General features: G+C 51.6%; 5 protein-coding genes and 1 long non-coding RNA gene across 9 annotated transcripts in view; 3 read left to right on the top strand and 3 right to left on the bottom strand.

The window, feature by feature from the left end:
- CNTFR (ciliary neurotrophic factor receptor) overlaps nucleotides 1-21,172 on the bottom strand; it is a 121,710-nt gene extending 100,538 nt beyond the window's left edge. The window contains exon 1 of the mRNA XM_066367808.1: nucleotides 21,160-21,172. The gene's annotated coding sequence lies outside the window, so the exon portion shown is untranslated. The remainder of the gene's footprint in view (nucleotides 1-21,159) is intronic.
- GALT (galactose-1-phosphate uridylyltransferase) lies at nucleotides 2,027-5,338 on the top strand. Of its 3 annotated transcripts, none has more exons than XM_066367768.1 (11): nucleotides 2,027-2,175; nucleotides 2,475-2,644; nucleotides 2,873-2,948; nucleotides 3,038-3,086; nucleotides 3,240-3,369; nucleotides 3,516-3,572; nucleotides 3,733-3,855; nucleotides 4,124-4,256; nucleotides 4,359-4,442; nucleotides 4,758-4,912; nucleotides 5,169-5,338. In XM_066367768.1, exons 1-11 carry the CDS (start codon nucleotides 2,094-2,096, stop codon nucleotides 5,256-5,258), a joined length of 1,149 nt encoding a protein of 382 aa, XP_066223865.1. In that variant the 5' UTR covers nucleotides 2,027-2,093; the 3' UTR covers nucleotides 5,259-5,338. The 3 variants fall into 3 exon arrangements, with proteins under 3 accessions (XP_066223865.1, XP_066223867.1, XP_066223866.1); XM_066367770.1 differs by having other exon boundaries at nucleotides 2,033-2,168; XM_066367769.1 differs by having other exon boundaries at nucleotides 2,033-2,257.
- On the top strand, nucleotides 7,092-16,516 carry IL11RA (interleukin 11 receptor subunit alpha). 2 transcript variants are annotated; one of them, XM_066367765.1, is made up of 13 exons: nucleotides 7,092-7,182; nucleotides 10,216-10,315; nucleotides 10,586-10,646; nucleotides 11,395-11,564; nucleotides 11,698-11,812; nucleotides 11,964-11,996; nucleotides 12,091-12,257; nucleotides 12,941-13,104; nucleotides 14,501-14,642; nucleotides 14,966-15,085; nucleotides 15,198-15,294; nucleotides 15,542-15,624; nucleotides 16,129-16,516. In XM_066367765.1, exons 2-13 carry the CDS (start codon nucleotides 10,216-10,218, stop codon nucleotides 16,143-16,145), a joined length of 1,269 nt encoding a protein of 422 aa, XP_066223862.1. In that variant the 5' UTR covers nucleotides 7,092-7,182; the 3' UTR covers nucleotides 16,146-16,516. The 2 variants fall into 2 exon arrangements, with proteins under 2 accessions (XP_066223862.1, XP_066223863.1); XM_066367766.1 differs by lacking the exon at nucleotides 7,092-7,182 and adding an exon at nucleotides 8,932-9,001.
- Nucleotides 16,615-17,474, bottom strand: CCL27 (C-C motif chemokine ligand 27). The gene is given in 5 exon segments (XM_066362858.1): nucleotides 16,615-16,701; nucleotides 16,703-16,763; nucleotides 16,955-17,087; nucleotides 17,234-17,344; nucleotides 17,444-17,474. Coding segments are annotated over 5 exon segments (423 nt in total).
- LOC136394533 (uncharacterized) lies at nucleotides 20,631-21,648 on the bottom strand. The gene is made up of 4 exons (XM_066367822.1): nucleotides 21,595-21,648; nucleotides 21,226-21,293; nucleotides 20,944-21,003; nucleotides 20,631-20,793 (listed from the first exon to the last, which is right to left on the bottom strand). The coding sequence occupies exons 2-4, from the start codon at nucleotides 21,270-21,272 to the stop codon at nucleotides 20,637-20,639; spliced, it is 264 nt and encodes an 87-aa protein (XP_066223919.1). The 5' UTR covers nucleotides 21,273-21,293; nucleotides 21,595-21,648; the 3' UTR covers nucleotides 20,631-20,636.
- LOC136394534 (uncharacterized) lies at nucleotides 21,242-24,197 on the top strand. Its single transcript, XR_010749203.1, has 2 exons — nucleotides 21,242-21,380; nucleotides 23,864-24,197. It is a non-coding gene; the product is annotated as an uncharacterized lncRNA (long non-coding RNA).
- Nucleotides 24,198-26,365: the final 2,168 nt, after the last annotated feature.

Raw genomic sequence — 26,365 nt, 5'->3', positions numbered from 1 at the left:
ACTTGTTAGGCCTCTGAACTTGTCAGGTTTATTACATAGCCCTCTCCCCTTTTTTTTTTTTTTTTTACAGAGACAGAGATAGACAGGGACAGACAGACGGGAACGGAGAGAGATGAGAAGCATCAATCATCAGTTTCTCGTTGCGAGTTGCGACTTCTTAGTTGTTCATTGATTGCTTTCTCACATGTGCCTTGACCGTGGGCCCTCAGCAGACCAAGTAACCCCCTGCTGGAGCCAGCGACCTTGGGTCCAAGCTGGTGAGCTCTTTGCTCAAGCCAGATGAGCCCGCGCTCAAGCTGGCAACCTCGGGGTCTCGAACCTGGGTCCTTCCGCATCCCAGTCCGACGCTCTATCCACTGCGCCACCACCTGGTCAGGCAGCCCTCTTCTCTTTTAAAGATTTTATTTACTGATTTTTCTTTTTTTTATACCCCTCACTCAAAGTCAAATTGTCTTCTGTCACCTTCTATCTGGTTTTCTTTGTGCCCCTCCCCTCCCCCACCCCCTCTCTCCTTCCTCGCCCCCTCCCCCCGCCCCCTACCACCCACCTCCCCACCTCCCCACCTCCCCACCTCCCCACCTCCCCACCTCCCCACCTCCCCACCTCCCCACCTCCCCACCTCCCCACCTCCGTTGCCATCACATTCTTGTTCATGTCTCTGAGTCTCATTTTTATGTCCCATCTATATATGGATTCATATAGTTCTTAGTTTTTCTGATTTACTTATTTCACTCCGTATAATGTTATCAAGGTCCATCCATGTTATTGTAAATGATCCAATGCCATCATTTCTTATGGCTGAGTAGTATTCCATAGTATTGATATATATATACCAAAGCTTTTTTTTTTCTTTTTTTTTTTTACAGAGGCAGAGATAGACAGGGACAGACAGACAGGAACGGAGAGAGATGAGAAGCATCAATCATCAGTTTTTTGTTGCGACACCTTAGTTGTTCATTGATTGCTTTCTCATACGTGCCTTGACTGCGGGCCTTCAGCAGACTGATTAACCCCTTGCTTGAGCCAGCGAAGCTGGTGAGCTTTTATTTTTTTTGGCTCAAGTCAGATGAGACTGCGCTCAAGCTGGCTACCTCGGGGTCTCGAACCTGGGTCCTTCCACATCCCAGTCCGATGCTCTATCCACTGCGCCACCACCTGGTCAGGTTGTACCAAAGCTTTTTAATCCACTAGTCCTCTGACGGACATTTGGGCTGTTTCCAGATCTTCACTATTGTGAACAATGCTGCCACAAACATGGGGGTGCATTTCTCCTTTTGATTTTTCTTTTTTAAAGAGAGGAGAGAGAGAGAAAGAGGGGAAGAGCAGGAAACATCAACTTGTAGCAATTGCTTCTCACACGTGCCTTGACTGAGCAAGCCCACAGTTTTAAACCAGTGACCTCAGCGTTCAAGGTCGATGCTTTATCCAGTGCACCTTTACAGGTCAGGCTCATAGCTCTTTTTATTCAGTTACTTAGCTCTATTTTCCCAAACCTGTTTCTGCTGACGTGAGGATGGTTATAGGGTAGTACCCACTCCTCCAGCTAATACTTGAGATTGGGGTTCATCTGAAGCAGATCACCCCTCCCGCCAAGTCTGACTCTCCTCCACCATAGCCATTGAGCAGGTAAGTGAAGTAATTGTGGATCCAGAGCTATACCTTTACTTTGCCTGTAACCTTCATCCCGTTTAGGAGGGCAGAGGCCATACCTAACTTGTGCACATAGGGGCATCACTTTGCATCACGTGGAGCCTAGGTGCCTAGCACAGGGTAGATGCTCAGTACATATTTGCTGAACGAATGACCAAACGAATGAGTGAAGGCAGTAAAGAAATCTTGTCAGCGTCCTGGATCTTCAGTAAGCAGCTTTCACAGAGGATTTTTCCAGGGTACTGACTTTAACCCTGAAGTCTCCAAAGTCGCCCTTTACAGTTCTAGGTTGTCCTGAGCCCCGCCCCCAGGTGGCCGGTCCGCCCCCCAGACAGTCACGTGCTGAAGGCTAGCCAATTATCGGGGTACGGGCGGGGTTGACTAGACCGTGATGGGTGAGAGGCGGCGGGACAGAACTCCAGAGGATCCCCCAAGGTGGTCTAATGTCGCGCAGCGGATCGGGTCCTGAGCAGCGCCAGCAGGCATCAGAGGCGGAAGCCACCGCCACGACTTTCCTGGCAAGCGGTAACTTTAGGGCGGCCGGGACTCGCTGGAACGCGCAGCCGAGCCGTCTCCTTCCTTAGGAAGTTGTCGTCCGTACCCTCAGGTGGGCGCGCCCACCCGGTCGGGCCCCAGCGGCGAAGAGACACACCCGTGTTGGGTAGCAGGCTATTTGACGCTGGGAAAGCCCAAGTCGGGTTATTTAGCTCTGGAGATGGACAGGGCCGAGAGGGTGCCTCAGAGCTTGGGCCTGCTGGTGGGTGAGACACATTGACGAGGTGGACGGAGAACTTTGCTGACTGATAATGGCTTTTTGCCCCCAGAGCATCAGCATATCCGCTACAACCCGCTACAGGATGAGTGGGTGTTGGTGTCAGCTCATCGCATGAAGCGGCCCTGGCAGGGGCAAGTAGAGCCCTCACTTCTGAAGACAGTGCCCCGCTATGACCCCCACAACCCTCTGTGTCCTGGGGCCACACGGGCCAATGGAGAGGTAAGCCTTTAGATCTTACATCTGTATGCTGGGTCAGGGGAAGTAGCTTCCCCTTAGAGCTACCCCTCACCCATAGGGTGGTGGACTTCCTTCTGGGTCCTATCTTATCGTGTCTTTTTGACCCCAGAGTGGGCCTTCCCCACCCTCTTGTAGCCTGTCCAGCCATTGAAGCACCACATGACTGGTGGTATGGGGCAGCAAATGCTTCTAGCCCATCCTTGTCTGTAGGTGAATCCCCACTACCATGGCACTTTCCTGTTTGACAATGACTTCCCAGCTCTACAGCCTGATGCCCCCAATCCAGGTAATTGTTTGTAGCTGCTGTTGGGGGGAAGGGAAGCTGGACTCCTTGCAGTGACTTCTGTTGCAGAGAGTGATACTCCTTTGTCTCAGGTCCCAGTGATCACCCTCTTTTCCAAGCAGAGGCTGCTCGAGGTGTTTGGTAACTATGGATTTCCTCCCCTGTAACCTTCAATCCAGGGCCTAGATTGAGTACAGGGTTTGGACCTTGCCCCTAGCACATCCAAACCCTATATTTCTGTCATCCCTCCCTCCCTCCCTCCCTCCCTCCCTCCCTTCCTCCCTCACCACTTAGTAAGGTCTTGTGCTTCCATCCCTGGTCGGATATGACGCTGCCACTCATGTCAATTCCTGAGATCCGTGCTGTTGTCGATGTGTGGGCCGCAGTCACAGAGGAGCTGGGTGCTCAGTACCCTTGGGTGCAGGTCTGTGAGATTGCCCCCTCCCCTGGATAAGCAGAGAGGGGGCGGTGCTGCTTTTGTTCTGGGAATTGGCATTCTTGTTTCCACAGGGTATGGTTTGGAAGGGTTGACTTGGTGTCTTTTTGGCTCCCTACTTCCCTACTTGATAGATCTTTGAAAACAAAGGAGCCATGATGGGCTGTTCCAACCCCCACCCCCACTGCCAGGTAGGTGTGTCAGAGGCTCCAGTGCATTTCTAGGCTGAGTCTAAGCTAGCACTGTGCAGAGGGGAACTGGAGTAAGAGATGGGACAGAGGGAGTATGCTAGTGATGTGGAGGCTTGGGAGTGAAGGACCTGCCATTTTTCTTTCTCCTACTTCTTGATAGGTATGGGCCAGCAGTTTCCTGCCAGATATTGCTCAGCGTGAAGACCGATCTCAGCGAGCCTATCAGAGTCAGCATGGAGAGCCCCTGTTAATGGAATATGGCCGCCAGGAACTGCTCAGGAAGGTGGGAGAAAGCTAGACCTTGTCCCTCACCTGACCCCAAACAACAGAGGTGTATGAAGAAGGGTGAAAAGAAAGTAGCAGAGAGACTTGGTAGGAGCCATTGCAGTAATCTAAAGGAAAGGTGATGGTGACTTAAACTAAGGTGATAATGGTGAAGGTGATGAGAATCCATAAGATTCTGAGTATACTTTTTCTTCTGCTTTCTTTGTTTATTTGCTGACCCCTTACTCACTCACCTTGATGACCTCATCTCCATTTGGTCTGCTCAGGAACGTCTGGTCCTAACCAGTGAGCACTGGTTAGTGCTGGTCCCCTTCTGGGCAGTGTGGCCCTTCCAAACACTGCTGTTGCCCCGTCGGCATGTGCGGCGGCTGCCTGAGCTGACCCCTGCTGAGCGAGATGGTGAGTCTCCCAACTGGAACTTTGGGGACAGGCTCTGGATAGGGGTTGTTCTTATTGGGCCAACTTCTAGGCCACAGGCTAAGAGCCAGGCTTTGATTCCAGATCTAGCCTTCATTATGAAGAAGCTCTTGACCAAGTATGACAACCTATTTGAGACATCCTTTCCCTACTCCATGGGCTGGCATGGTAAGGCTTTTTGAGCACCCATATCTAGCCCCAGTATCATTTCTGGGCTCCTGTGGCCCAGCCCAGTGGATTGCAACCCCCAGCAGGCCTTGGAACTCTTGCTGGGGGGAAGTGTTCAGAGCAGAATTGCTGGGACTAAGGGTGGAGCAGGAACATGGTGAAAATGTGTCCCAGTGTGCTTTCCAATGCCTGATCTGCTGTCTGGCATAGAATGCTGGGGAATGTAGTTTTCAGGTACCTAGCCTGATTGAGGGGTAGGGATTGGGCTCCAGAACTAAGAAGGGCCCTTTCCAGCCATCTCTGCCTTCTTATCAGGAGCTCCTACAGGATCAGAGACCGGAGCCAACTGGGACCACTGGCAGCTGCATGCTCATTATTACCCTCCACTCCTGCGCTCTGCTACTGTTCGGAAATTCATGGTTGGCTATGAAATGCTTGCCCAGGCACAAAGGGACCTCACTCCTGAGCAGGTTAGGACTCAGAGCACTCTGGGTCTCCCTTTCTTTTCTATTTCCTCAAAGGATCCCAACAATCATGACCTTGAGAACCCCCATAACTTGGGCATTCCTAAGGACTCAGGACTGCTCAACTCCTTCATCCTCTGATTGTTCCAACATCCTTATCACCAGCCTCTTGGTCCCACAAGCCCTCCTTTGTTTTTCCTAGGCACTCTGAACTCCATACCACCATTCTGGGCAGCTCTTACCCTCCTTCTTCCCCTTTCAGGCTGCGGAGAGACTAAGGGCACTTCCTGAGGTTCATTATCACCTGGAACAGAAGGACAAGGAGACAGCAGCCATCGCCTCATCACACTGACCCCAGAGCCTTCTGAGAGAACCAGGGCCGAGGGTTTGGGCAGATGTGGGATCAATAAAACTGCGCTCCTCAAACTTTAATCATATATTCTACTGCCAGTGAACTCTAACTCTCGGGAGTCTGGGGTTAAAGGCTGAAGGCACAGCTCCAGCCCAGCTTTTCTTTGCCCACAGGTGTGCAGAAAGCTTAAGGATAAAAAACCTTCCTTTCTAAATCTCTGAACAAAATTAATACTCAGTGTTATGTGTTGTCTATGAATTCTTTTTTTTTTTTTTTTTTCATTTTAGAGAGGAGGGGGAGAGAGAGAGGGAGAAGGGGGAGAAGCAGGAAGCATCAACTCCCATATGTGCCTTGACCAGGCAAGCCAGGGTTTTGAACCGGCAACCTCAGTGTTTCCAGGTTGACGGTTTATCCACTGCACCACCACAGGTCAGGCTATGAATTCTTTTACTCCTAAAGTAACAGGCATTCCAGTTTGAGAAAATGATTAAAAATCCTGTTTTCTTGTCTGTGGCTGAGGCTTTGGAGAAGGTCAGAGTCCCTCTCACCACCACCTCTAGGGTGTCAGCTCATGAAGCCTGGGACTGAAGGTTTGGTGGGGAGCGGGTGAACAGATCCTGGCCCAGTGGTCAGTGGCCAGACCCTGGGCTGCTGGCCAGAACCCTGGCTTTGTGAGTGGCTGCAGCTTGGCTCTACTCCAGCCCACAGGGGCTGAAGAAGTGTGGGTAGGGAACGTGTACGTGGCTTTATGTCTTTGGCTTCTCCAGACTCCCGCTTGCAGCATGTATGTGCAGGCTCTCCAGACCTCTGTTGCCCCTGTGACTCAGTTATTGCAAAGGGCAAAAAAACAACTCTGGGAAGAAAGGGGCTGCCAGAGTTAGGAGTCCCAGATCGGAAGGATGGGATGGTTCTTGGAGTGACCCTAAGTGTACCCCTGCCCCTCTGGACTTGTTTCCTTGATAAAACTCTTACTATGTGTGAACAATAGGTCACACAACCCAGGCGACTTGATGTCACCTAATATCAGTATCCTCCAGACTTTTAGGTGAGGACAGGGCTTGTGAACAATATAAGAATAGCCAGAATGCTGTTTGTTTCCATTCTTAAGGGAATTGAGTCTCTGGGAGAGGAAATCATGCCGAGGCCAGACAGTGGTGACCTGGCCCAGGAGAACCTTGGCTGCCTGTCATCCAGTCCAGGGTTCTTTCTTCCTTGAGAGGGGAATGGTCTGTGACTTGGAGTGTTAATCCTGGTCTGGAAGGAGCTCAAATAGACATGGTACACGTCTTCCTTAAGCCCCCAGTGACTGGAGTGGATGGGAATACTGGATGGTGGTTACTTTCTTCAAGTGTGGGCACACATGCATGCATGCGCTTTGATTGGGGGCATTTGGAATCATCTGGGGAGTTTCAGACAATACTGATGCCTAGGTCCAGTCTCCAGAGCTTCTAATTTAATTGGCTTGGAGTGTGGCTTGGCAGTTTTAAAACTACAATGTTCAGCAATGCCCTTCCTTATCTGGAGTCAAGGGTACCTTCAGCTTGTCCAGTCACCTGCCCGGTGGCTCCTGAGTCACTGAACTTAAGGCATTGTTTGTGGACAGTAGGTAGGGAGAGGGGCCTGAAAGATTCCAATGCTACTGTCCAGGAGGACAGGACTTCGGGAAAGGAACCAGGAATACGGCCCCAGACTCTGTCCCCTAGCAGCTCCTCAGTCTGGACGGGACAGGAAGTGTCCGGCAGAGGTGGGGGAGGAGGTGATTGGCACTTGGAGGCTCCAATGGGTCGAAACCCCCCCTATTTCACCACTTTCCTTCCATTGGTGCCTGGGCGGAGCCACTCCACAGCGGGGCCCGGGGCAGGAGGGAGTAAAGGCCGGGGCAGAGGGCGAGGGCGGAGGGCGCTGGCGGCGGAGGCCGCGGAAGGTGAGGCCTGCTGGGGCCCTTGGGTGTGCAAGAGGAAGCCTTGCCAGGAGAGGGCCAGCAGGGTGGTGTACGATGGAGGGCTCAGTGACTGACCGACTGTCAGTGCGTGTGCCACTGTGAGGCTGTGGGTGATGATGTCTGTGCGGCTCCGCAACTGTGTCACTTGTTACAACTGTCAGATAATGTGACTAAATGTGTCATTGTGTATGCGGCTGTGCAAGGGATTATGTGAGTATCTGTCAATGTGAAGTTTTTGGTGAGAGACTGGGTCGTGTGTGTGTGTGTGTGTGTGTGTGTGTGTGTGTGTGTGTGTGTGTGAGGGCCTGTGACCACATAAGGGAATGTGTTTGGGGAAGATCTCTGTGGGGTTTAAGATCGTTTCTGCCAGTATGAGAGTGGGTGGCTGGGTTTGTGTACACCAATGAGTGACTTCAGGAGTAGTAAAGCAAGAGTGAGATTTGTACTATGTGCGTGTCCTGGGTCCTAATTGTCAGACCATGTGGGAGTGGAGCTGTATTTATATCTGGGGTCCCACTTCAATAGCTAATGGGACTGACCTTTCTTAGTGAGTGTCCAGCGTAGGCAGACCCATCCCCAACACTCTTGGAGGGATCCCCTCCTTTCTGTGCTTAAGGATCCCTGTCACTGGTGTACTGCTTCCTATTTTGTTTTCTTGTCTGATAGTTTTCTTGTATTTCTTTTTCTCCCCCTATTACTCTCTTTCTAGAGCTACGGTTCTCTTGTGTCTCTTCTTCACAATTTTGTCTGCCCAGATCTCTGTGTATCTGTTTTTTAGTTCTGCCTCAAGTTCTTTGCATCTGTCTCTGTATTGCTCTGCCTGACTCCCCTGTTCACCTTTGTCTCTTTGACTACCTGTTGTCCTGTAACAGTGATGAGATGTGGGATCTGCTGGGTTAGAACTCCCTGGAAGACAGGGCATAAACCACCATGAGGAGTTGTGTTTAGGAAGTGCTGTGACCCCATCCCAGAGGTGTGATTGTGGGAGGAAGGGTAAGATGTGAGTATTGGTCGGTATGAGTGTGTGGGTATGTGTAGATGAGAGCTCTGAGTCTGAGTGAAGATATCTGAGTATGTTGGTGTGACTGTATCTGAGAGTGTGTGTCTGAGGGTAAGTGTGGGGTCTTGTGTATCTGGCACCAAGGGACCAAAGGCATTTCCTGGTGCTGGGGCCCAAAGAGTAGGAGTAGAGGGGGTGGTGAGAAATGGCTGGAACATCCAGGGGAAGGATTGGCTTTTCTTTATATCCCCCAACCTGGGGCCTCCCTTCCCCTCAAAACACAGCGAGCTATCCCCTAAAGAAATCTTTACTGGGGAGTGGAAAGAGTGGGAGCATGAGTATGTATCTGAATTTTTATTTGATTGTGTCCATGTTTGTTCAAGGGAGTATCTTTTTGTTGACTGTGCCTAGTGAGTCCACACATGAATGTGGCTGTGTTTGGCTGTGTGAAAACACAGGGAATCTATTACTGATAGGGACATAAGCAGCCCTCCTTTCCCTCTTGTTGGCCCTGGTTGCGTTTGTGGCTTCCTTTCCAGACTGGGGGGGAGGCCTCTTCCCTTCCCCGGGCCTCGGGTGGGAGGAGGGTTGGAGGGGAGGAGAGAGGAGAAGGGGGAAGAAGAAGGAGGGGGAGGGGGCTTGGTTATGAGTGGCTGAGCTCCAGGGCTTAGAGGGGCGGGGCAGGGAAGGGGGAGGAGGGGATGATTCTGGGGTCTCAGAACTGTGGAGCTGAGACGGGTGCTGTAGCTAGTGGGAGGAAGTCTTGGAGGCCATGGACACTTAGCCACTGGGATCACCGAGGTAGGGCGGGGCTGAGCAGGGTGAATGTGGCTGGGAGGCCAGGGGTGAGCCTCTAGATACTCAGAGAGACACACAGACACATGGAAGCCCCTGTTCTGCTCTACTGGGGAGGGGTCTGTACTCTACCTCTTCCGAAGCACCAGCCCAGGGCCCTCTGTCCATCTCCTCCTACTCCTGTTCCCGTGGCCACTTCCCCACTGCCTTGCTTCCTTCTGCTTTTCCCCATCCAGAATCCTCTCCTAGCACCCTCCGAATCCCATACACACATAGTTGGTTACTTCCTCTGCCTTCCTGAATTTCTGCTGCCCCAGCTCAGCCTTCAGCTCACAATGAGCCCCACCCCCACCCCCGTCCTGGTCCCCAACCATCTCCTGGTCCTGTGGACCCCACCTCAGACCCCATCCCTGCACACTCCCAGCTCCTCTCAGCCTCCTTTCCTTCCCCGCCACCCTGTCTCCATCTGCTGGCTTCTCGCCTGCCCCCAGCCTCTGGCAGCAGCCAGGGCATCTGGATCTGCTTAACTCTACAGCCTCAGCCTGCACCCTAGCCCCATCCAGCCTCATAGGCTGGAGACCAGCAAGACTCCAGAGTCAGCCCAGATCAGTGGCCCAAGGAGCCAGAGCAAGGAGCCAGGCAGACCCAGGCGAGAAGAGGCTTGGCAGCCAGAGCAGGGCTAGGCCTCCTGGCAGGAGTATAGGGTGGGTTTAGTCCCACCATGACAGCTCCAGGGTGATGAGGGCTGCCTGAGGTCAGTCAGAGGCAATGATTAGCCCTGGGCCAGGTGGACACCAGGATTTCCAACAGCTGGATTGGAGGGGTTAATAGGAGTAACTGAGCTGGTGCTGGCACTTGGTGCCGGGGGTGGGCGCCAAGGGTGGTGCAGGGGGGTGGTGCTGGCACAGTCTGTCGCCTCCGGCTTTTGTTCTGGGCCCTAAGCCCAAGACTGAGATGGAGAATGTGAGGGTGTGTGTCTGCATGTGCATGCATAGTTCTGTGTGTGTGTGTGTGTGCACATACACACAGCCTGGGGGTGTGTAGTGGAAAGGGGGAACTTAAATCAGATCCCCCAGTGATTTCTGATATTCTTGGCCCACTTGGTACCTCATTTTTGCTCCTAAAAAGCTCCCGTTTAGAAGAGAAGGAAGGAGGCCCCAGCCTCTCATCTCCCATCTTGGGGCTGGGGGATTGCTGAAACTGCCTCTCTCTCCCCACAGATGAGCAGCAGCTGCTCAGGGCTGAGCAGGGTCCTGGTGGCTGTGGCTACAGCCCTGGTGTCTGCTTCTTCCTCCTGCCCCCAGGCCTGGGGTCCCCCAGGTGAGACCCTGCTGTGTGATGTGCCATCCTCACTGTGGCTTCCAACCCATATCTAATCTGTGACCCCTCCACCCAACCCCTGACATTCAACTTGGCAACATCTGCTCTCTACCCTGTCCTCTGATCTCTGTCTCCAGATTATAACATGATACTCTGACCCAATGACCCTATTCGGGACTTAAAAGTCTGCTTTTTCCCAATTACTCTCATAAAGTGGGGGGTTTGGGGAGAGGGGAAGGAAGAGCCCCTCCTCAGAAGTGCCCTCCACAGGAGTCCACTATGGACAGCCTGGAAGGTCCATAACGCTGTGTTGCCCTGGAGTGACTGCTGGGTAAGTGCCCATCTGCCTGCTGGGGTGACACTCATGACCCTTTCTTGACCCTGCCCAGCCCTCATGCCCCTTCCCATCCTTGCCTCTGTGTCTGTAATCCTCACTTTTCTATATGTGCTAATTTTCAGACCATTCTTATTCAACAGAAAATTTCAACCAACATGTACTGAGCACCTGCTAAGTGCCTGGTCTGTTCTACAGCAGTATACAAGCCAGGCAAGATGTCAGCCCTCTCAGAGCTTACATGCTAGTGGGGCAGACAGACAATAAGCAAATAAGAATCTTGCCAGGTAGTAATAATACCTGGCAAGGTGGAAAATCAAAAGAGAGTGCCCTGGGAGATGATAACTGAGCGGTTCTTTTCTATTGGTAATCAGGAAAGACCTCTCTGAGGAAGTAATGTTGAAGCTGATTTGTGAGGTCAGGAAGGAGGCAGCCAGGCACAGGTTGAGGTAGAAGCATTCCTGACAGGAGCCAGTACAAATGCCCCGAGGTGAGGATGAGCTGGACACTGTTAAACAGAAAGATGACTCGCTGGACAGGATGGGAGTGTGCTAGGTAATGCGGGAGCAGGAGGAGCTGAAGAAGGAATGAAGGCAAGGGCTAAATCACTGGGGGCTCTGTGAGTCAGCAAAAGGAGTATGGGTTTTATTGCAAGTGCAGTGAGAAGCCCATGGAGAGCTGTGGCATGGTCTGACTTACTCTTGAAACCTTCCCTCTGTCTATTATCACCTCATCTCATCCCTAGGGCCCCTGTGTCCTGGTTTCGGGACGAGGAGACAAGGCTGCTCCAGGGACCTGACTCTGGGCTAGGGCACGAACTGGTCCTAGCCCAGGCAGACAGCACTGATGAGGGTACCTACATCTGCCGGACCCTGGATGGTGCACTTGGGGGCATGGTGACCCTGCAGCTGGGCTGTGAGTTGAGGAGGGTGTGTTGGGTGGCAGTGATGAGACATGGGGCTCCTGAGAGAATCAAGTTCCCAAGTAAATCCTCTGAGATGGAAGGACTGGGGACTTCTCAGTCTATAGCTGTGCCCTCTGCCTTTAGACCCCCCAGCCCGTCCTGTTGTCTCTTGCCGAGCAGCTGACTATGAGAACTTTTCCTGCACTTGGACTCCCAGCCAGGTCAGCGGTTTACCCACCCGCTACCTCACTTCCTACAGGTGTGTTCATGGTGGGGTGTGTAGATTTATACATTTGGGTATGCCGGCACAGTATGGATATGGGAGGCTGGGAGGGAGGTCCTGAGGAGGCCTTAGAGAGAGGGAGGACCCTCTTTTCTTTCATGACCTCAGTTTTCCCTCTCCCTGCCAGGAAGAAGACAGTGCCAGGAGCTGATGGCCAGAGGTAGGACATGAGGGAGAGGCTGGTGGGCGGTGGGGGATCCGGCTGGATCCCACAATGTGTATTTCCAAAGCCAGAGACCACATCCTCTCTCTAGGATGAGTCCATCTACAGGGCCCTGGCCATGCCCACAGGACCCCCCAGGGGCTGCCCGCTGTGTAGTCCATGGGGCAGAGTTCTGGAGCCAGTACCGCATCAATGTGACTGAGGTGAACCCCCTGGGGGCCAGCACACGCCTGCTGGATGTGAGCTTGCAGAGCATATGTGAGTACCTACCCTAGAGTTCCCCCAGACCCCCACCACAGAGACTCCAAACAGACTCCAGAGTATAGCGAACCAACACAGAACTCTCCAGAGCTCCAAAGAGTTTCCTCCCCACAAATACCCACCACCTCAGCACATAGATTGCCCCCACGGAGATAAAGAAGCCAAAGAGGTCAGAGCTCAGGAGGCAAGGCTACCTCAGCCTCTAGAGGCTGCTGCCACTAACCCCTCCCCACAAATCCTTCCGGGCTGCTGAGCCCCAGAGCTGCCTCTCTGCTTCTAGGCCCTGTGCTGAAGGCAGCCGTATCTCAAGTTCCCTTGTCTAATGGAAGTCATTACTGGCTTCTCCTTCCTCTTGTTCTGTGTGTGGGATGGGGCCTTTAAAGCTCTGGCTGGAATTTGGGTTAACTTATCTTCTTCCTTGGATGGAAAGCAGACTCACTCTTTAATCTACTCAACAAACCTTTCAAAAACCTGTCCCCAGATCTCAGCTCATTTTATAATAAGGATGACAGACAGGTCCTGAGCCTAACGGATGATCAAGCTTAAGATTTCCCCAACCCCTTGGAAGTGCCTCCCTCAGGTACCTTTAGGCACACACCCACCATCCCTTGGGAGGTGGTGGGTAAGGGATGGGTACCTGTCGCCTGCCTGCCCTGACTTTGTATCTCCACCACCCTCAGTGCGTCCTGACCCACCCCAGGGACTGAGGGTAGAGTCAGTACCTGGCTACCCTCGCCGCCTGCGTGCCAGCTGGATGTACCCTGCCTCTTGGCCCCGCCAGCCCCACTTCCTGCTCAAGTTCCGGCTGCAGTACCGTCCAGTGCAGCATCCTGCCTGGTCTACAGTAAGCCTGGAGTGTGTCCCAATTTGGGGCTGTGGGTTCTGTCTCTGGTTTCATGTTCCTGGGTGTTCTGCATGGATTTCTGGCACTGGCAAGTCATTGAAGACTTGTCACCTCCCCATAGAGAGGGCTCTCCATGGGCCAGACTATATGCTGGGTGCTGGGATTGCAGCAGGGGCCAATCCAGTGTTTTTCAACCACTGGTCTGTGGACTAGTGCCGGTCTGCCAGAAGTTTCGGTTTGCCAGAAATTTCGTGCTGGTCTACAGGGTGGTTAACTCTTTTGCAGACTGGCATGAAATTTCTGGCACACCAGCATTGGTCTGCGGACCAGCGGTTGAAAACCACTGTAATAGACCAAGTTTTGCCCTGTGGGGCTGTAACTTTGATGTAAGCCTATCTGTGGGAAGACAGCAGTGACTTTTTAAGAATAACTCTTCTAGGAAAAGAAGTGTCTTTCACCCAAAGGCATATCCTCATATACCCAGATACAAAACACTCATATATACCCAGATACAAAACACTCATATACCCAGATAAAGATAGTGAATTCCCATCTTTGGAGGTGCCAGTGATTGGCTGCATCATGTCTGGGGAGTGGCCGCCTCAGCTAATAACCAATATTTATTGAGTGCTGTTTGCACACCAGGCACGAAGCTACGCATTGTACATGAATTATGTCATTTAGGTGTTTTCACTTCTATTTTACAAATGAAGAAACTGAAGCGGCCCTGGCCGGTTGGCTCAGCGGTAGAGCGTCGGCCTGGCGTGCGGGGGACTCGGGTTCGGTTTCCGGCCAGGGCACATAGGAGAAGCGCCCATTTGCTTCTCCACCCCCCCTCCTCCTTCCTCTCTGTCTCTCTCTTCCCCTCCCGCAGCCAAGGCTCCATTGGAGCAAAGATGGCCCGGGCGCTGGGGATGGCTCCTTGGCCTCTGCCCCAGGCGCTAGAGTGGCTCTGGTGGCGGCAGAGCGACGCCCCGGAGGGGCAGAGCGTCGCCCCTGGTGGGCGTGCCGGGTGGATCCCGGCCAGGCGCGGGAGTCTGTCTGACTGTCTCTCCCCGTTTCCAGCTTCAGAAAAATACAAAAAAAAAAAAAAAAAAGAAAAGAAAGAAAAAAAAGAAACTGAAGCACAGAGAGGCCCAAGGTTACCTGATAAGTTTTAAACCCAGGCAGTCTGACAGCACAGTCTATTTATATAACCATTATGCACTTTTGTCTTCTAAATACTAGGTGTAAATCTGACACTACCAGCCAGGCTGCCTGAGGCCCCCATAGCTCTACCGGGCTGACAGGGACAGGATGGGAAGGAAGGGTGCTCTTTGCAGATTGGGGCTGGGGGACAGGCAGGCTCAGCGCTTATAACCTGGTTAATTCGGTGATGAACCATCTTCACTGCCAGGTGGAGCCGGCTGGATTGGAGGAGGTGATTACAGATGCTGTGGCTGGGCTGCCCCATGCTGTGCGGGTCAGTGCCCGGGACTTTCTAGATGCTGGCACCTGGAGCGCCTGGAGCCCTGAGGCTTGGGGAACTCCGATTACTGGTGAGAGAGAGCCAAGGGAAAGGGCAGAGACATCTATCAGCTGGACAGGTTGGCACGAACAGGGTTGCATGGCACAAGCCCCAGCCATGTGGGCATGACAATTGCTGCCCCAGGCTTCAGCCTTGAATGCCTGCAGCCCTGTCCTGCTTAAACCCTGCTTCTCAGCCTCCACCCCTGTTACATCCCCAGAAACTGGCTCTGCCCTTTCTGGCTCCTCTTCCTATGTACCCTTGTGTCCAAACCAGACCTGGCTTTGCCTGGCAGGCCCTGCCTCTGCCCCTACCCAGTGTGGACAATTCTCTTCAGGTCTTCTCTCTCTTCAGGGGCCCTGCCAAAGGAGATACCAGCTGGACGTCAGCCACACACACAGCTGGAGGAGGAGCCTCTGGTGGACAGTCCTGCTCCCTCACGGCCCTCTCTCCTGCCAGATCCTCAGCCACTTGGTGAGCTGGGGTAGATGGGCAAAGGTGGTAGAGGATGGGAACGTCCTGGAGAAGGGGGCACCAAGTTTGGTCAGGTTCACTCTCACAGTGGTATGTGACCGCCCCTTCTCAGTCCATAGGGACCCCCTGGAGCAGGTGGCTGTGCTAGCATCTTTGGGAATCTTCTCTTTCCTGGGACTGGCAGCTGGGGCCTTGGCACTGGGGCTCTGGTAAGTGACTTGTCATTGGCACCACAGTCTCTGTGATCCCACACGGATTCTCTGATACTCATAGACCACACCCTTTCCCGCCCCTCATGTTTTCCCACTGAACATGTCTGATTCTGGAACCACTTTCCCTTCTTCCCCTCAACTTCATGATTCTGATTGCTCTCCTGTCCCTTTACTAATAAACCCTTTTGGAGGACACTGAGATGTTCCACATTATCAAGAAAACAGTTGCCTTTTTATGTTCCAGGCTGAGGCTGAGACCAGATGGGAAGGATGGACCCCCAAAGCCTGGGTTTTTGGCCCCGATGATTCCAGTGGACAAGCTTCCAGGTGAGCAAGACCTCCAGGAGGTTTGGACTTTGAGATGTGTGCCCTCAGTTTAGGTGTCTGGGTTAAGAGCCAGAGGCCCCAGTCATTGTAAGGGTATTGGGAATCAGAGTTGGGTCTCTTCATTCTTATGATGTCTGGGCTCAGGGATGGGTATTTCACTCAAGTCCCCGAGCTCAGAGTTGGGTCCCTTCCCTCTCTTGCAGGGTATTGGGGCTCCTAGATGAACTCCATCTTAATTTTTAGTGTGTTAAGTTCAGAGCTGGTAACTCTATTCTTGTGGTATCTGAGATAAGACCTGGGTCCTCTCCCTCATTCTTGATGTGCTTTTGTCCAGAACTAGGTTCTCTTCCTTATCTTCAGAGTGTTGGGTCTCAGTCAGAGCTGGGGTACCCTATTCATCCTTGGAGTGTTAAGCTTAGAGCTGGGTCTCCTCCCTCATACTCAGGGTGTCTGATCCAAGATTCAGACCTCCTATCTCCCTGATTTGCCTCCTGCTTTTTCTAGGAGCCCCAAACCTGTAGAGGACCCAGGAAGGCTTCAGCTGATTCCACCTAAAACTCTGTGTTGCTGGTGTGGATGGATGGACAGATAGAACCCAGGCATCACTGTAGATCCTCATGGGAGGAGGTGTCTCAGCTGAAGTTTTGTTTGGACTCTGTGTTCTAAACTTGCCAGATGAAAGGAGCCTGGACCTCTGATTTTATCCCAGAATTAGAGGTCTACCAGCAAAATGTGTGTAGATGTGTATATGTGTCCATGTGTATGTGAGGTAGAGAATATGTATTCTCTGCGTGTATGTATGTAGATACTTGGGGAGTGTGTGTGGGTCCTTGGCTCTTAGCATTGCCTTGGTGGGGGTTGTGGAAGTATGAATAAAGAGAATGAGGATGTTCTTTTGTTTACTGACGTGTCTCCCGGCTTCAGATTCAGGGCTCACAGGAGAATGCAGAGAACTTGGAGACCACAATCAGAGACTGCTTTATTATTTGGCTATTGGTGATCCTGGCCCATTTTCCCTATTGGCCCAAAATTCAGTTTGGGCAGAGTCCCCTGGAGCCTCCTCCCTTGGCACTTAAAACCACCGAGCCAGGCTGTGGTTCTGTGGATGGATCCAGATGCTGTGTTGAGACAGATGAAACCTGAGAAAGGAAAGGTCCAAGGCCATGGTCATAGTTTGGAGACTGGGTTAGGGTCCAGGGATTGGGGCAGAGGCCAGGTGACAGCCTGAGTTGGCATTAGAATTAGCAGCTGGGGCTGGGGTTGGGGTCTGCATCAGGGATTGGGACTGTCAGAGTGAGGTGTCAGTATTAGGGGCAGGGTCAGAGCTCACACAAAAGCCTGGAGGTGACAGTCCCCATCAGCCTCCTGCAGTTCCACCCAAGTGACCTTCCTCAGTAGCTTGTTCAGGAGTCTCTGTTGGTAGAGCTGAGTACAGTAGGTAGTTTTGGGTGGCAGTAGCACTGCTAGGGAAGAATGGGTCCATGTGTTCAGAGGGCTCCTGACCCAAAACCTCTTCATCAGATAGCTGGAAGCTGGATTTCCTAGGACCCTTTTCCCTTCATCCCATTCACCCAGATCCCTGGCCTTCTAGACCCCCCCAAGCGCTCACCTGCTCCAGGATCTGGGATCAGAAGCAACTATAGCACCAGGAGGCTGACGGTGGGTGAGGGCCCTTTATGCTGCTCAGCCTGTATACTTCCTTCCCTCTCCTCCTTCTCCCCTAGCTTTTATCTGGGTACCTTTTACCTGGGGCACTAGGCAAGTCAGAGGCAGGTGAAGACGTATGGCTAATCCTGTCACACTCCTAGGCCCTAGTTACCATAGACCCCTTCTTCTTTTAGGACTGCCATTTTCCATGGGCTCCTAAGTCCTAGGCAGAGAAGCTGGGGAGAGGGGTGGTGCCTGATGGGACTGAAAGTACAGTGACTGAATAAGGGCACCCAAGGATCCTCAGTGGCATCCAGTGATGGACATTTATACCCACAAAGTCATAGCTACATTCACAGTCACATCTCAATCACTTGATCAATCTCACATGGTCAGACAACCACAGACAGAATTATACAGCCCCAGTTATATTCAAAGTCCCACTTCCACACAGTTGTTTTCACAGTATAACAACTGTGAAAATTCTAGTGAGGGAGTTGTGGGTGGAATGGGACGAGAGGTCAAGCCAGCACCAACTTGCCTTCATTTTTCCCTCACAACTTCCTACCCTAGCCTGCTTGTCTTATCAGGAGAAATTGTTGGGAATGAGTGTCTAAAGCAGGCACTTCTGGCTGAGGCCAGTCACATTCAACTAAGCTGGGGAAGGCCTGTTTTGGTGATATTGGGGGTGCCTTGGAGATGCTGAGGTGGGGGCTGCTTTTCTTAGGAAGATGAGACAGGGAGGAAGGGTAGGGTGGGTAAGGAGAGCAGATGAGGGAAGATAAAAATGTTTTGGTGCCAAGTTGCTATCAAACAGGTAAAAGAACGAAGAAATCTTATTCTGTTTTTGCCTAGTTTTGTCCCAGAAATGCCAGCCTCTTGCCAAAAGGGCCTGGGGTTTCCAGACTCAATCCCTGGCTTATTGAGACATCAGACTCAAGAGTTCAATTACTTCTTTTTTGTTCTATTCAAATTCCAGCCTCTTTCCACTGTGGGCCTGGAAGAACATTCCCCTTCTCCACCCAGGTCCAGTAACACCCATCAAGAACCCCCACACCCTCTGCATCCCGTTTTCTTACTAAAGCCCCAAGCTCCCATCTACTTCTTGTCCCTTCTCTCCTAATCCTATACTCAGCCCTCCCCATTTCCCCTCAATCCCCAACTCAAAACGCCTCCTCCAGTCCTTTTCAGGAAGCTGAGAACTGCCCAGGGTGGGGGCAAGAAACTAAATTTAGTGCTCCTGGCACCTGGAAGAATTTCCCACTCTTGTTCTAGGGATTTTAAACCTCAAATTCTGCTCTGTGTTTGAAATGTAAACTGAGTCATAACCCAGTAATCAAGTCCTTATCTGGTTGTTGCAGGGGTGCTTTCTGCAGCATTTTCCACTGTGCTACCTTCCATGGGGCAGGACTTGTCTTGGGATGGGGATTCACAACTTTGCTGGGCATCGTGTTCTGCTGCAACAATCTGGAAGGACCATCAGCTCCAAGAGTAAAAATTAGTCCCCCTCAGGCTGAACAACTGGAGTTTCTCCCTCCTAAGGTGAGGCTTGAAGGCCCTTTCCTGGAGTCTGACTTGTGGATACTCAGGAATTCTGACAGTTTCCCAGAGAGGTATAGACCCAGGGCTGGACAGGCTTCCTGATGTAGACATTGTGATAAAATGGCTCAAGACCCCAGGTCTATTTTTTTTTTTTTTTACTGAGACAGAGAGGGATAGATAGGGACAGACAGGAACGGAGAGATGAGAAGCATCAATCATTAGTTTTTCGTTGCGCATTGTGACACCTTAGTTGTTCATTGATTGCTTTCTCATATGTGCCTTGACCGCGGGCCTTCAGCAGACCGAGTAACCCCTTGCTCGAGCCAGCGACCTTGGGTCCAAGCTGGTGAGCTTTGCTCAAACCTGATGAGCCCGTGCTCAAGCTGGTGACCTCAGGGTCTCAAACCTGGGTCCTCTGCATCCCAGTCCGACGCTCTATCCACTGCGCCACCGCCTGGTCAGGCCCCAGGTCTATTTTTGAAGGTTGCCATAACCCAGAGACATTTTGAACTTCTAGTACCAGAGGCCTTAGGGTCTCTCCCACCCTCTAGTCTGGACTTGTGCCCCAGAGCTTGGGTGCAGCAACTGAGGTGCCATCGTCTTGTCACAGACCTCCATGAGCTGTATGTCTGTCATACATTTTGTGGTCTCTATTAGACCTGTCAGGCCAGTCCTGAGAAGGCAAAAAATGAATTCTTCTGGGCCTGCACCCATCTCTCCACTTTGTCTTCTCCACAGGTAAGGCCAAGTCTCCTCAGCCATAACCTGCTGCGCAGGGGTAGCCCCAGGCTAAAAGTTAGCTTTGCCTTCAACCCACAAACTGGTCTGTCTCTAACTTAATCCTTTGGTACCCTTTCTGGTGCTGGAATCAGTTTTTAATTGAAAGTAGGGCCTGACCTGTGGTGGTGCAGTGGATAGTGGATAAAGCGTTGACCTGGAATGCTGAGGTTGCTGATTCAAAACCCTGGGCTTGCCCGGTCAAGGCACATATGGGAGTTGAAGCTTCCTGCTCCTCTCCCCCTTTTCTCTCTCTCTCTCTCTCTCTCTCTCAATCTCTCTCTCTCTCTCCTCTAAAATGAATAAATAAAAAAAATAATAATAATAAAAAAAAGAAAGGACCACTGAAATCCCTGACTCCTAGCACTTTAGGAGGTAGTGGGTCAAGTAGGTGACAAGACAGGAAGGAATGACAGGGAACAGTGGCCCTTGGATTCTTCTAGGGAGGTAGCAAGAACTGCTAGATGGTTTGATGTTGAGTGTCTTTACGCTTGGGATCAGACTGGAGGACCTGGAAGTTGGGGTATTAACTATAGGGAAAGACCTCCAACAGGTCCAAGTCACTCCCCTGTGACAGACTGAGGAAGGCAGTTTCTAGGACTCTTCCCCTCTTCTCACAGCCTCCTTCCACAATTCTGGGCTTAAGATATTTTAGTTCCACTTCCAAGAAAATAAAATTCTGGCAAAGTCTCGGCTAGGAGGAAGGCGGTAGCAGAGAGCTGGGGTTGTGAGAACACTTTAGTGTGAGAATAAGGTTGGGAGTAAGACCAACCCAGGACTAGTTTCTTCCATAATAAGGTACTCACAGTGATGAGTGTGTATGTAAGGGAGGGGAGCGATGGGTATAGGGTTGAAAGTCAGTCACTGATAGTAACGGGGGCCTGACACTGATGAGGGACCCTTCGGTATAACAGGGACCTGGACATTGAAGGGCACTCTGTTGAGAAGAGAGGCCTTGTCAGTTCAGAACACAGCCAGCATGGAGAGGGGCTCCCAGCTCAAACGACGGCAGCGGCGACACAGGAGGGAAGCACAGTGGCTGCAGTTTAAATCTTTAATACACCGGCTGGCTGGGCAGTGGCAGCGGGTGTGCGGCGGGGGAGGCCGTGACCCGAGCGCTGGGGAACAGGACCCAGGCCGCTAGACAGACAGCTCATCAGTCCCCGCAGAGGCTCTAGTTTCTGCTCCCGGGGGTGTGCCGAGCTGTAAGGCAACCCGACCTGAGGCTGGGCGGGGTCTCCCGGATTCTCCCCGCCCTTGCCCGCCCCTGCCCGTCCCGCCGACCCGATCCGTCCTCCGAGACTGAGCCTCATCCATGCCCTGGAAGGGTCCGCGGTTTCAAAGCCTCCTCACCTCCGCTCCCTCCGCCACATGCGCAGCCACGGGAAAAAGTAGAAGCAGCCCCAGTAGATCCTGCGGAGAGAAGGTCGAGAGCCGCGCTGGGCCAGGAGAAGTTGACCCCATACACTCCTCGGACACCACCCCGAGGCCCCGCCCCTTAGAGGCGGTTCTCTTTACAGCCCACGCCCCTTTAGGGGCCCCACCCCGCTGGCTCCTCCCGACCCCGGGAATTCGCGCCCTCCACCCACCCCGGAGCAGCTTCATCCTCCTCCGCAGAACCCCGCCTCCACTCACTCCTCCTCTGCCTCCAGCGCCACCTCGTATCTCCTCAATCCCGACATGTCCCGGGCTCCGAACGTCTCCTGGGAAGCAGAATGATGGGATCAAGGATTTCCTAACACCCGATCCCCTTCTCTGTCATTCTCAGGATCAGCCTGACTTGTTCTCAGGTAACCTGAGGCAGGCACCCCCGGGAAGACTCAACTGCCACATCGGGGAGGGGGAGTTGGGGTTGAAGATTTTGGAAGCACTAGACGTTAAGAAACTAGGAGGTCGGTCACCGCAGGGTTCTGAGGCATTTAGGGAGTCAGGGTGAAAGGCTTTGCGGTCATGGGACTGGGATATTTGGGGCCCCGGGTGAGGATTTTCGAGGGCTGGGGTCACCTGGAGGGGGGCTGAGGGGTCGGCGCAGCCTAAACTCCGCCCTCCTTGGCTCCACCCCGGAAACAGACCGTTACCGTTACGTCACAGGGACTCCGTCGCGCACCAGGGGTGGGGCTTGCCCATTACCCGGAAGGGGCGGAGTTACACCATTTCTTCAGAAGAGGCGGAGTCAAAAATGTCAGGAGGTGTATTACTAAGGGATGAAGTCGGGGTTTATTAGTAAGATGCGAGGCACTGGACCCTATCTTATAAAGATGGAGTCAGATTTTGGAGTTCTATCCTGGGAAACGGAGACTTTAGTAATAGGCAGCAAGAAAAGAGCTTTGGGACTCTGTCCAGTGCTGTTTTCCCCAATTCCCTCTCCTCCTCTCAATCTCCTTGGCTTCTGTGCTGACGATTGCCTTTCTTGTCTGCCCAATTCAACTTGTATGTCCGTGGGCTAAGGAAGAATAGGCCTCCAGAGGGCCCAGTCTAGACAGGCCAGGCTATGGAAATACTTCTTGACTGAGTGGACTTGGCAATCACTTAATAGCCAGAGGGTCACAGTTTTTCCTCTCTAAGTTGTGACCTACCTTCCTATGATTTTTGTTCCTACAGTCATTAAATCAACAAATCTTTATTGAGTGCTACATTCAGGCGCTGTGCTGGGCATGGGGAGACAGCAGTAAAGAAGATCGGCACAGTCTCTACCCTCAGAGGACTTATCATCTGGATTGGAAATAGGAGGATTGAAAGAGACAATCAGATCATTACAATAAACCTGGAAGACTGGCTAGGAACAGGAGAGGATGCTGTGGCTGTGGTAGAGCCCAGAAAGAGCAGTTAGCCCAGTGTGGGAAGTTGGAAATAGCTGCCCAGTTGGTCTTTGGAGGGAAGAAGGGAGCTTTGTGGCTGGACTGTAGGAGCGAGAGGGACCAGAAATGAGTGAAGTGAAAGTTCTCTCAGGCTGAGGTGTGGAGAATGGATACATCTACTCTTTCCCCCCATCCTACCCTTTCTTACTCTCATAACTGCCTTCCCCTGCCTGGACCACAAACAGACAAGTGACAGATCTGTGGGTGCCGTTTAGGTTTTACTGGAAGCATTGCGATTTAGGTATGGAAGGGAAACTGTGACCCTTGTTCACACTCATATTCACACTCATACTCCAGGCCCTGCCTAAAATGGGTCAGGTCTGGTGCAGAGAAGCTGATGGTCTGGTTCTCTCTTCTGGACCTTGGTTCCCCAGGGTGGCAGTGATTCACATCCCTTCACTGAGATACAGGGCTCTCTCTGGAGCTGTCGTGGGCTAACTGCTATGGCACTTGGTCTGAGGGAGGAAGGAGAGGAAAGGTCATGGGCTGGAGTCTTAGAAAGGGACTCAGAGACAGTAGGCAGGGCTGGGAAGGTCGGGCTTGCTTTGGCAGTTCTGCAGTCTCCGGATGATGCGGTCCACCCAGGGCCGGTCTAAGAGTGTGCAAAACTGGTGATCCCTCAGCATTGTAAACCCGGAGTCAGAGGTCAGGAAAAATAGAGCAGCTCTGGAACTCAGCATCCTGGAAAGCCTGTGTGTGTAGGGCAGAAACTGAGGATCACATCTAGGAACTTGTTTCAGGGGCTTCAGTAAGAAGAAGAGTAAGATGGTGAGCATAGGCCCCAGTGAAAACAGAGGTCTTTGGAGAGGAAAAGACTCTCTACTCCCCACTCACAGGACAACAGTACCCTGTAACCGTCGTCGAGGAGGAGATGGGAACAAAAGGCACCGATAATGTTCCTAGGAAATTGGTATTGGTTCACTTAGAGCCAGGGATGGGTGGGTATTATTGTTAGGGCTTGAGGGTCTATAGGTGGGAAGCTCACAGCGCTGACTAAATTCAGGATACCTGTGTATGCCATAGCTTTAGTGTTTCTCCTCTAACCACGTGCATTGTCCTCTCTTCCTCTGGAAATGAGGCTAGAGGAGGCAGAGCCTCTAGTGAGAAGCACAGCCAGATGCCCCTGGACCCATTGAGGCACAGGCACATCTATATCATATAAGTACATACACGGGACACAGGCATACCGCACCACACAAGCCCATGTATAGATTGTATAGAATACACACAATGCACAGATATACTCATGGTACACAGAGACACACAAACAAGGGTACAGCCATTTGATACATGTATACTCTCAGATTCATGGACACACTTGGACCTGAGTGTGGACTTGACTTAGAGTCCCCTTCACAGACTCCCAGATCTCTGTTGAGCCCTTCATCTTGCCATTTACCTCTTATCCTTTTCAGGAGAGACCAAGAAATCAGTATGCTGAGGAGAGGAGTGGTGCTGTGCAGGAGGCCATGGAGGACGAATAGAGACAGACAAATGTGCAGAGTCTTTGGAAGTAGCAAGTGTGTGGGTTACAGGAATCTTTCAGCTTGTGTGGAGCCTTTATGAGACTGAGACTAGATGAGAAAGAGTGAGCCAAAGAGGGATAGTGAGGGAATTCATGATGGCCCTGTGAGTGTGTGTATGAGCCTGAGTGAGGCTGTAGCTATCACCTATTTATGGCCCCCTAAAGCTTTTGTTTATGTCCAGAAACTTCTTCCCTTTTGTTGTATAATAAAGAATTTGACTGACCTTTGTCCCTGCTTTCTGCGAGAGAGACTAAATCTTTGGAATTTCCCAAGTAATAAGAGTTTCTGTTAGCCTGACCTGTGGTGGAGAAGTGGATAAAGCATTGACCTGGAATGCTGAGGTCTCCAGATCAAAATTCCAGGCTTACCTGGTCAAGGCACATATGAGAAGCAACTACTATGAGTTGATGCTTCCTGCTTCCCCCTTCTCTCTCTCTCTCTCTCTCAAATCATAAATAAAATCTTTAAAAAAAATGTCTGTTATTTATGAGTTCCTTGGGTCACCCTGAGTTTATGCTAAGAGATGAGATGACAGAATGGGAGCTGGTCACCAGAAAGACCAACTGTGTTCTTGGAGAGTTGTGGCTCTGAGCCAGTCCAACCTCTGAGGAGGGGAGGGAGCTAGAGGTTTAGTTAGTCATATGGCCAACAATTCAATGATGCCTATGTAATGAAATCTCATTAAAAACTCTGGATACCAAAGCTCATGAAATTTCCTGGTTGGTGAACACACTGATGTACTAGGAGGGTGATACACCCTTTGTGTCTCCAGGGGAGAAGGCATTTGAGACCCTGAGTGTCTTTTTATTTGGCTGTTCCTGATTTATATCCTTCATAAAAAACATTGTAAGTATAGCACTCTTGACTTTTGTGGGTCATTCTAATGAATTGTTGAATCTGAGGGGGGTTGTGGGAACCCTCTGGACTTGTCATTTGGACAAATGTGGCTGGTGGTGGGCTGAGGACCCTCTTTGTGGCTGGCATCTCAAGTGGGGGGCAGGCGTATTGAGGACCATGTTCTTAAACCTGTGGAGTCTGACACTGGTTAGTGTCTGAGTTGAATCGCAGTACATGAGATGGTAACAATACTTTTCAACAGGATATTTTCTGCACTGTCTTCCTCTATCTGGAAGAACCTTTTTTCCCTCAGTATCCTCCCCATCCCCATTTTCCATTCTTTGTCTTTAGCTCCGAGAATCTTAGCAATCGAAAGTTTGGACAAGGGAAGGATGTGTGGGGTGCTGCCCTGTTACCCTTAGGGGAAGGTTTACAGTGTCTCCTTGGAGGCATTTGAGCCATCAGTATCAAGCCTACACGCCAGAGCTTGGTTCAGGATTAGAGGTCAAAGTAAGGAATGCCTCGCTCTTTCCCAGGTTTTTCCTCACCCCCAACTCTTCTCTGTGATCCTAAGATGGCTGAGAGTGGGAGGAGTGGGAAAGATGGGACCCTTTGTTCCCCTAGATACCCTGAGGACAATCACAAGTAGAGTAAGGTTGGAGAAGGTACCTCTCAGGTCTACCAAGGCCCATCACTGTGTCTATGCATCCATTATCTGAGACCTGCTTCTTCCTTGGACAAGCAGAGATAAAGAGAAAGTTCTTTGGAAGCAGGTCCTATCTCACATCTTAGACCCAGGCCTCACCCTCATGACCTAGCCAGCACTGTCCCTCTCCTCTGCTGACCCATTTTCCTGTACCCTGAGGAAGAGGAATAACTTGAGCACCCCCCCTTACCATGCTTTCCCTATCCTGGGAATTGAGAGGGGATTTCTGAGGAGAGGGCTGGTCAGATCACAGTGAGAAAAAGAAACCAGAGATGAGGGAGGTGAGCAAGTACTTTCCCTACCTAAGGAGAGAGACTGAAGAGACAGAGGCCGGAGGAGGAGACCTTTCCTGAAAGACTAATTGTGGAGTGCCATTCTGTTTCCCACTCCCAGCTTTAGAGCATATGATATGACAAACTTAACTGTGGGCCTGATTTTTCCACCTTATTAGTTTGTCTGTCTATCCATCCATGTGTTCGTATGTTTACCCATCTTTGTCTTTTCATCAGTCTATTTTTTCTTCTTTTTTTTGTGACAGAGAGACAGAGAGAGGGACAGATAGGGACAGACTGACAGAAAGGGAGAGAGATGCGAAGCATCAACTTATAGTTGAGGCACTTTAGTTGTTCACTGATGGCTTTCATATATGTTCCTTGACCGAGAGGCTCCAGCTGAGCCAGTGACCCCTTGCTCAATCCAGCGACCTTGGGCTCAAGCCAGTGACCTCGGGCTTCAAGCCAGCAACCTTTGGGCTCAAGCCAGCACCCATGGGGTCATGTCTATGATCCCACGCTCAAGCCAGTGACCCCGTGCTCAAGCTGGTGAGCCCACACTCAAGCTAAAGACCT

This window comes from Saccopteryx leptura, chromosome 2, assembly GCF_036850995.1.
Source record: "Saccopteryx leptura isolate mSacLep1 chromosome 2, mSacLep1_pri_phased_curated, whole genome shotgun sequence".
NCBI lineage: Eukaryota > Metazoa > Chordata > Mammalia > Chiroptera > Emballonuridae > Saccopteryx > Saccopteryx leptura.
This window is presented reverse-complemented; position numbering and strand designations above follow the sequence as displayed.